We start from the raw sequence: 10,482 nt of genomic DNA on the forward strand, positions 1-10,482 counted from the left end.
GTTGCTGACAAAATAAGATTTGTATGTGTAAGGCTCTACAAATACCTGATAATAATAATAATAATGCTCATTGAAACCACACACAGCTGAAGCTCCCTGGCTTCTGCAATTTGTCAAGCCCTAGTCTCAGTATTTTTAATGTGTCACGGCGAGTTGGGGGTTATTTTTATTTAAATAAAAGCATAGCAGAAATCAGCAATTAAGCATTGCAAACAATTCCTAAGCAAAATAGTTTAAAATTGTCCTTTTCTTATTAACATGTATTACATTTTGCAAATCAAGAGCAATTCAGGGATACACCCCTTGAAAGGACTGGTGAAATTCATGTTCCTGGTTTCCTTTGCTGTAGCCAGTTAGGAATAGATTTAAATTGTGCTGTGATCTCAGCAATCATTCTGTAGTATGTTGCAGGGTCAGTAGATTTCACCAGAAATGAAATAGGTATGAGTGTATTTAAATTTTGAATATATCCAGTTATTACATTTCCAGAAGCATATGTACATATGCTGCACATGCCCAATGCACCTGCATTCAGTGTCTCTTTTCAGACTTGAAAACTGAGTAATCGCTGGAACAGCACAGCATCACCCACTCTTTTGATTCTACATTGTAATGTACTCACGTGCATTTCAGTTTTGACTACGGTACATTACACCTCTTAGGGGTCGATTTATCAAAGGCTTTCGCCAGCCTTTGAGCCCTTACGGCAAAATTCAATCTCCCCGGATTGACAGCTCGCACAGCCAATCACGCATGGACAGGGGGCAGAATTGCATGCGAGTGCAAAATAGCGCTCGTGTGCAATGCTGAATTCCTCCAGGAGAATTCAGACTGCCGGGGGCGAGCTGCAGCGTACAGGGGCACGTATTTGCACCCCTGACCGCCTCTGCTTGATAAATCGCCCCCATAGTGTGAAGGAAACAACTTCTCACAGGGGCAGGCTGGAACAAGTAATTTGCCAAGTTACTTTACAGCAAAAGGAAGCATAATAATAAAATTAATGTATATTGAAGATTTCACATTGAAATGAATATGAGAAATGAGAGAGAACAGATTAAACATGGATTTAACATCAAATTTAGTTAGGGGATTAACACTTTAACAGCATAATAAAAAGCTGTTTAATGCATATTTAATCAATCACCCTAACAAATAATCTCTAGACACTTCCACATATTCATCACTACTTCTAGGTAGTGACAAGCAAATTAAAATGAAACTCAAAAATAAACTTTAATGGATCAGATGGAGCATGCAAATTTATGAGACTTTTCAATATGCTTTTATTATCAAAATGTACCTCATTCTCTTTGTATCCTTTGTTGTAAAGCATGTCAGTTTAGGAGAAGCAATGCACTACCGGGAGCTAGCTGCTGATTGGTGGCTGCACAAGTCTTGTCATGGCTCACCAGATGTACTCAGCTAGCTCCCAGTAGTGCATTGCTGCTGACCTTAAAGGGACAGTCTAGACCAGAATTTGTATTGTTTTAAAAGATAGATAATGCCTTTAATTACCCATTCCCCAGTTTTGCATAACCAACACAGTTATATTAATACACGTTTTACCTCTGTAATTACCTTGTATCTAAGTCTCTGCAGACTGCCCCCTTATTCCAGTTCTTTTGTCAGACTTGCATTTTAGCTGACTCATACGTAATTCCACATGCATTAGCACAATGTTATCTATATGACACACATGAACTAATGGTGAAAAGACTCTCAAAATGCATTCAGATAAGAGACGGCCTTCAAGGTCTAAACCTGGGTTTAGCCTTCAACTAAAAATACCAAGAGAACAAAGCAAAATTGGTGATAAAAGTAAATTGGAAAGTTGTTTAAAATGACATATCCTATTTGAATCATGAGAGGGTTTTTTTGGACTTGACTGTCCCTTTAAAGGGACATGAAGCCCAAATATTTTCTTTCATGATTCAGATAAAGAATACAATTGTAAACAACTTTCTAATTTACTTCTATTGTCTAATTTGTTTAATTCTCTTGGTATCACTTGTTGAAGGAGCAGCAATGCACTACTGTTTTATTACTGAACACATGGGTGAGACAATCACAATCGGTATATATATATATATATATATATATATATATATATATATATATATATATATATATATATATGCAGCCACCAATCAGCAGCTAGAACCTAGGTTCTTTGCTGTTCCTGAGTTTGCCAAAATAAACCTTTCAGCAAAGGATAACAAAGAGAAGGAAACAAATTAAATAATAGAAGTAAATTGGAAAGTTGTTTAAAATGGTATTCTCTATCTGAATCATAAAAAAAAATTGGGGTTTCATGTCCCTTTAACTCTCTGTTAAACCTCTTTTGCAACCAAGAAATGTAATTATTTTTCTTATAATTATAATTCAGTTTTGCAGGGAATCAACACACAGCATTATACAAGCAATAATGACACATTACAGAATATTCTTCTTGCACTTCTGTGTCACTGTAAATTTAACCTGAGCAGAAGAATCCATCCGTTTTTATCTAAATTGCTTCTTTGTTTTATATGTTATAACCTATATGCCTTTAACAGAACATGAAAGTAGTATTGCTGATATAAAGTATGAATATAACCTTTTAAAAGCCCTAAAGGGCCATGAAAAACACATTTTTTTCTTTCATGATTCATATAGAGTATGTGATTTTAAACAACTTTCCAATTTTATTTCTAGTATCTAATTTGTTTTGTTCACTTGGTATCCTTTGTTGAAAAGTATACCTAGATAGGCTAAGGAGCTACTGATTGGTGGCTGCAAATATATGCCTCAGGTTATTGGTTCACACAGTGTTTTCAGCTAGCTCCTAGTAGTGCATTGATGATCTTTCAACAAAGGATACCAAGAGAATGAAGCAAATTAGATAACAGAATACAGGTATGCCTCACTTTACAGCGCTTTGTGGAGTTGAAGTTCAACCTCCAAGGAGTTTGAAACAGTGCTGTAATCTTCGTGAGTTTGCGAGAAAAGTGACTGGCACTATTTTGTTATGCGCAGTTCACTCTGTTTACAGCATTACAGTGCAATCTGTGTCTCACTGCTATAGTCTGGCAAATTGTACTACAGAAATTGTCACTATTTTACAGGTACAGTATTTATTGAATACTAATTGTATACTGTGCTGTGCTAAACTAAACATAGCACTATTGCACCCCTAATATATGTTAGTTCGGAAAATTCAAAAGTATATCAAAGCGCCGGCCTGCCGGCTTAGGTTCAGAAATGTGAAACCTATTCCTTCACAGTTAGAGTAAAATTAGTATTTATTAAAACAATATTAAAATGTAGCCGATTACAGTTGTTGTGTGGTTTTTCTGGCATACATTCACATGTAACAATTGACAATAACAATGATAAAACAATAATAAAACAATAAAACAATGGAAGGTACCTTCAAGAATAACAATAAAATATAGATTGATTATTCTAAATCAGTGTTACCTGATATGTTTATGAATAACCCAAAAATACTTTCATAGGGTTACTAAAAATGTCCGGAATGAATAAATAAACGTACTCCTCTGTGGTGGTGCTAACTACTGTAGTTTCCTATAGTAGTAATACTTATTATATTTATTATAATTTACTAACCAATCTAAGGTTTATACAATAATCATTTCTGTATTACATCAGAAATATTCGGACAGTTCAGAGACAAGCCGGTTAAGAATATCTCTAATTCAATTGTGTATTTAACGTGCAGATTACCCCAGAGTAGTGTTATCACTCTGGAGATCTGTCTATGTCCGTCCAAAATGAGTTTGGGCCTCAATAGATGTCGACTCCTATTGGTCTACTGTGCCTCACAAGGATCAGAGACCGTTCTCCGCTAGCGGATGGAAATGGTTATCAGTGTCAGTGAATCTGTGCTCAATGTTAGTGAACAGGTGATCAAATCAAATAATGCAAATGTTAGGTGGTTTGAGTGGTGCTAGTACACAAATCACAGTTATACAAATCACAAATATACAAATCACAAAGATACAGTGGTATATATCTGACCGAAACGCGTCGACTGGTGAGTAGCATTCTAATTTAATCCACTACTTTCGAAAACCATCTGCACTATTATTATTTCTTTCGGCAGAAGGAATAGTATTCGGGTGACGCTGGAGCTGAAAAACCGTCTAAAGACGCTGAAGCCCAATCCCCGCTACAGGCGATAAACACCTCACATAGACTGTTAAATCTACTGACTAAAACACAGAAAGAGGAATTAACGCCGATTTAGGAACACTTTGAAAAACCGACTATAACATTATACACATCTTTATTTTTTAATTTTTAATTTTTTAATTTTCGATTTTTAATTTTTCATTTTTTACTTTTTTACTTTTTGATTCACAATTATCGACTGATATCCTGCTGGTCACTAGTGTTCTCTGAGGAATCCTTTGAAGCACACTTTATCACTTCGAAATTTCACTTTTTGTCTCACACATATCGTTTTTTGAAGTATCGTTTTTTGAAGTAACATTTTTTGCAAGATTTTTTCACTATGTTTATTAGTACCACTGTATATTTGTGATTTGTATATTTGTGATTTGTATAACTGTGATTTGTGTACTAGCACCACTCAAACCACCTAACATTTGCATTATTTGATTTGATCACCTGTTCACTAACATTGAGCACAGATTCACTGACACTGATAACCATTTCCATCTGCTAGCGGAGAACGGTCTCTGATCCTTGTGAGGCACAGTAGACCAATAGGAGTCGACATCTATTGAGGCCCAAACTCATTTTGGACGGACATAGACAGATCTCCAGAGTGATAACACTACTCTGGGGTAATCTGCACGTTAAATACACAATTGAATTAGAGATATTCTTAACCGGCTTGTCTCTGAACTGTCCGAATATTTCTGATGTAATACAGAAATGATTATTGTATAAACCTCAGATTGGTTAGTAAATTATAATAAATATAATAAGTATTACTACTATAGGAAACTACAGTAGTTAGCACCACCACAGAGGAGTACGTTTATTTATTCATTCCGGACATTTTTAGTAACCCTATGAAAGTATTTTTGGGTTATTCATAAACATATCAGGTAACACTGATTTAGAATAATCAATCTATATTTTATTGTTATTCTTGAAGGTACCTTCCATTGTTTTATTGTTTTATTATTGTTTTATCATTGTTATTGTCAATTGTTACATGTGAATGTATGCCAGAAAAACCACACAACAACTGTAATCGGCTACATTTTAATATTGTTTTAATAAATACTAATTTTACTCTAACTGTGAAGGAATAGGTTTCACATTTCTGAACCTAAGCCGGCAGGCCGGCGCTTTGATATACTTTTGAATTTTCCGATTTTCCTAAACGATTTGACCACTAGGGGTCACTTATCAAAGCTAAGGGTTCTTCCAGCAGTAGGCGCTAAGTGAGATTTCCCAAATTATATGTTAGTTCGAACAAGTTTTTAAACACACTGGCAAGTGAAAAGAAAGCTAAAACTGCCTTGTTTCACTTTACAGTGGGGCTCCGGTCCCTAACCCGCTGTATGAGCAGGGTATACCTGTATTGGAAAGTTGTTTAAAACTGTATGCTGTATCTGAACTATGAAAGAACATTTTTTGCGTTTCTTGTCCCTTTAATCTTCCCTGTTAATCTAAAAAACAAAGGTCCCCACGACTACTCTGTGTCGAGCTATTATATTTCTTCAGGTAGTTGTACAGACACAGTAAGGAATGTTGCTATAGTGTTGATACATAGCACTGCGCACACTCCAGGCAATATCCCCGACAGGGCAGCGCGGAAATGATTGTGTGCACATGCTATGCCCTACTAGCTAAAGAAGCCAGGAGTAGTGCACGTACTATGCAATGTATCCACACTTTTTATAATTTCTGTAATGCTAGCTGAAGAAATATTTAAAAAAGTGCTCAGCACATGGTGACCATAGGCGACCTTTGTTCGCTAAATTAAAGGGATAGAAGGGTAAAAAGAAAAAAATGTAAATAGAAGCATTTTTGCAATATACTTCCATTAGGAGAAATGCTTCTAGTACAAGTTATTACATTTTTCAGTGGCATATGCACATATCCTGTGAGGGCTCGTGCACCAGTATTCAAACATTGGACCTTCTCAGAGAGTCAACAGTGGCTTTTATGAAACAAAGTTTTCACAAACTCAATATACACCACCAAAAGCTCTCTCAGTTTGAACACTGGTGCACTGGCCCTCACAGCATATCTGCGTATGCCAAAGAAAAACAGTAATAACTTTTACTAGAAGAATTTTTGTTGGAAGTATATAGCAAACATGTTTCTTTTTAAAATTGAATTCATTTTTGACCTTTCTATCCCTTTAAGAGGTCAGATTAAGACTTAAATGGCAATATGCATACTTAAAGGGACATGAAATTCAAAAAAAATATTTTATGATTCATACAGAGCATTTTGTTTTAAACAACTTTCCAATTTACTTATATTATTTAATTTGATTTGTTTTCTTGGTATACTTTGTTGAAAAGAATACCTAGGTAGGCTCAGGAACAGCAGTGCACTACTGGGCATTAGCTGCTGATTGATGGCTGCACATATATACCTCTTGTCATTGGCTCATCTAATGTGCTCAGGTAGCTCTCAGTAGTACTTGCAGTTCCTTCAACAAAGGATACCAAGAGACTGAAGCATAATTGATAATATAAGTACATTGGAAAATCCTTAAAAATGTTATGTTCTGTCTGAATAATGAGAGAACATTTTTGGGCTTCATGTACCTTTAGTTTATCATTAATTGGGTATCTATCAATACTACTTTCATATATTTTGAATTAAAAAAAGGTTGTGTCTATTTAATTTGAACTTTAACTATACAGAGCAATACTTATGGATCCTATTATCTCTGATCTTTGTATCCCCAGCATCATGATGTTTGAAGGAAGAGCCAATGAAAACTGCCCCAGACCCATGGGACCTCCTCCGAAAAGAGACATCAAGAGCCTTCCGTGAAGACGTCTGATTTAGGGATAAATTGGCCACACCAAGCCACTAACCGTGGTGCTGTTACAACAGACTTTTTTTTCCAGAAAAGTGCCTTTGAAGGTGGGATCTAGGATGCTCCCCCCTTCCCTCTTTTTCATCTTTTTACCAAGTGGCCAAAATAATTCCTCAGTAACCTTATAGAACTGCTTTTATTTATTAGAGTGTGAATGGAACGGTGTATTATGGTCTAGTGGCTTGAGAACCTTACTCAGTTTTAGCTGGAGCAAAGACACTTCCACTGTTCTGCCTGATGACCTTAAATGCCTCTGCATATCTAACAAGAACTTGCTTATCTTGACCAATCAAATTAGATTCTAAGCTGTATGAATAAATTATTCCATTAGATTGTAACAAACAGGGCTATGTGTAAATGCATTCTAGATCCACATTTGTGACACAAACATTATTTTCTGATATTTTTATGTATATTTTGTAAAAGCTGGTATATAATATGGTATAGAATATGGAGTTGGTACGTTTAATAAAAATAAGTTTATGAAAAAAATACATGGAAGCCACACTTATTTTATGGTTTAAATATTAATTTGAGGGGAAAAAATGTTTGCAAAGAATTTCAAAGGTGTATGGAATTAAGGTGTGCCAAAAGATGCATAGTACATATTTCAGGTAAAAAAATTTGCTGCCCCATTTTTGGGAGATTTTCAGTTGTGAACAAGGTTGTTATAATTGTTACAGGTGTAAGCTTAAAGGTAAATGGAAAAAATAAACTTTCATGCTTCAGCGTATACAAGTAAACAAATAAAATTTATGCTTACCTGATAAATGTATTTATTTCCAGACATGGAAAGTCCACAACGTCATTCCAATTACTAGTGGGATATTCACTCCTGGCCAGCAGGAGGAGGCAAAGAGCACCACAGCAAAGTCATTAAGTGTCACTTCCCTTACCCATAACCCCCAGTCATTAAGCAGAAGGGAAATGGAAAAACATAATTTATTCTTACCTGATAAATTTATTTATTTCTTGACACGGTCATCTTAATTACTGTTGGGAATATCTCTCCTGACCAGCAGGAGGAGGCAAAGAGCACCACAGCAAAAGCTGTTAAATACCACTCCCCCTACCCACAATCCCCAGTCATTCGACCAAAGGGAAAGGAGAAAGGAAGTAATATAAGGTGCAGAGGTGCCTGAAGTTTATAGAAAAGCAAACCGTCTGAAAAACAGGGCGGGCTGTGGACTCACCGTGTCAAGAAAGAAATACATTTATCAGGTAAGAATAAATTATGTTTTCTTTCTAATGACATGGTGAGTCCACGGATCATCTTAATTACTGTTGGGAACCAATACCCAAGCTAGAGGACACGGATGATAGGGAAGGGACAAGACAGTTAACCTAAACAGAAGGCACCACTGCTTGAAGAACCTTTCTCCCAAAAGAAGCCTCTGCTGAAGCAAAAGTATAAAATTTGTAAAATTTAGAAAAAGTATGCAAAGATCGCAGCCTTGCAAAGCTGATCTACAGAAGCTCAATTTTTGAAAGCCCAAGAAGATGAAACAGCCCTCATGGAATGAGACGTAATTCTCTCAGGAGGCTGCTGACCAGCAGTCTCATATGCCAAGCGAATAACACTCCTCAACCAACAAGAAAGAGAAGTAGCCATAGCTTTCTTACCCTTACGCTTCCCAGAAAAGACAACAAATAAAGAAGAAGACTGGCGAAAATCCTTAGTCGCCTGCAAATAATATTTCAATGCATGAACCACATCTAGGTTGTGCAACAAACGCTCCTTATGAGAAGAAGGATTAGGACACAAAGAAGGAACAACAATCTCTTGATTAATATTCTTATCAGAAACCACCTTAGGAAGAAAACCCAAGGCAGTACGCAAAATTACCTTATCAGAGTGAAAAATAAGAAAACTCGATTTATACTGTAAGACTGAAAGCTCTGAAACTCTTCGAGCCGAAGAAATAGCCACCAGAAACAAAACCTTCCAAGATAACATCTTAATATCCAAAGAATGCATAGGTTCAAATAGAGCCTGTTGAAGGACCCCAAGAACCAAATTAAGACTCCAAAGTGGAGTAGTAGTCTTAAAGACAGGCCGAATGGTAACCAAGGCCTGACAAAAATAATGAACATCTGGCACATCTGCCAGGCGCTTGTGCAATAAAATAGATAAAGCAGAAATTTGACCCTTCAGGGTACTAGCAAATAAACCTTTCTCCAAACCCTCCTGGAGAAAAGACAAAATCCTAGGAATCCTAACTCTACTCCACGAGTAGCCTTTGGATTCACACCAATACAAATATTTCTGCCAAATCTTATAATAAATCTTCATAGTCACAGGCCTTATGAGCCTGAATCATAGTCTCAATGACTGACTCAGAAAAACCACACTTAGAAAGAATCAAGCATTCAATCTCCAAGCAGTCGGCTTCAGAGAAACGAGATTTGGATGAAGGAAGGGACCCTGCAGAAGAAGGTCCTTCCATAATGGAAGACGTCAAGGTGGAAGAGAAGACATCTCCAACAGATCTGCAAACCAGATTCTGCGAGGCCGTGCCGGAGCAATGTGAATCACCAATGTCCTCTCTTGTTTGACCCGAGCAATGACCCGAGGAAGAAGAGCAAACTGAGGGAACACATATGCCAGACTGAAAGTCCAAGGAACTGCCAGAGCATCTATCAGAACAGCCTGAGGATCCTTTTGACCTAGATCCGTACCTCGGGAGCTTGGCATTCTGGCGAGATGCCATGAGATCCAACTCCGGCTGCCCCCAACTGAAAAATACCTCTGGATGAAGTTCCCACTCCCCCAGATGAAAAGTCTGTCTGCTCAGAAAATCTGCTTCCCAATTGTCCACCCCTGGAATGTGGATAGCAGACAGACAACAGTTGTGAATCTCCGCCCACTGAATAATCTTGGCTACCTCTGTCATGGCCAAGGAACTTCGAGTTCCTCCCTGATGATTGCTGTAAGCCACTGACGTTATGTTGTCCGACTGAAACCTGATAAACTGTGTTGAAGCTAGCTGAGGCCAGGCTAGAAGAGCATGGAAAATTGCAAAACATTTATTGGAAGAACCGACTCCTCCCGAGTCCATAGACCCTGAGCCCTTAATGAACCCCTGACAGCACCCCAGCCCAGCAAACTGGCATCCGTGGTTAGAATAACCCAATGAAAGAAGATCCTGAGACAACCACCATGGAAGAGAATCTCTGGACATCTGATCTAGAACAATGTTTGGAGATGGAGCCGCATATTCCCCGTTCCACTGACTGAGCAAGCATAACTGCAGAGGTCTGAGATGGAACCGAGCAAACGGAATGATGTCCATGACTGAAACCATAAGACCAATAACCTCCATGCACTAAGCCACTCACGGCCAGGGACTGAAGAGCAAGACACGTATTGAAAATCTTTGACTTTCTTGCTTCTGTCAGAAAAATCTTCATCTCTAGAAAATCTATAATGGTCCCCAAAAATA

The 10,482-nt window shown here is 37.4% G+C and overlaps 1 protein-coding gene across 1 annotated transcript in view; it reads left to right on the forward strand.

Moving 5' to 3' along the window:
• The window catches only part of AIF1L (allograft inflammatory factor 1 like), a 141,027-nt gene extending 133,494 nt beyond the window's left edge, over positions 1–7,533 (forward strand). The window contains exon 6 of the mRNA XM_053696116.1: positions 6,906–7,533. Coding sequence (XP_053552091.1) covers positions 6,906–6,993 — 88 coding nt within the window. The 3' untranslated portion in view covers positions 6,994–7,533. The remainder of the gene's footprint in view (positions 1–6,905) is intronic.
• Positions 7,534–10,482: the final 2,949 nt, after the last annotated feature.

The sequence above is a fragment of the Bombina bombina genome, chromosome 12 (assembly GCF_027579735.1).
Source record: "Bombina bombina isolate aBomBom1 chromosome 12, aBomBom1.pri, whole genome shotgun sequence".
NCBI classification, from domain to species: domain Eukaryota; kingdom Metazoa; phylum Chordata; class Amphibia; order Anura; family Bombinatoridae; genus Bombina; species Bombina bombina.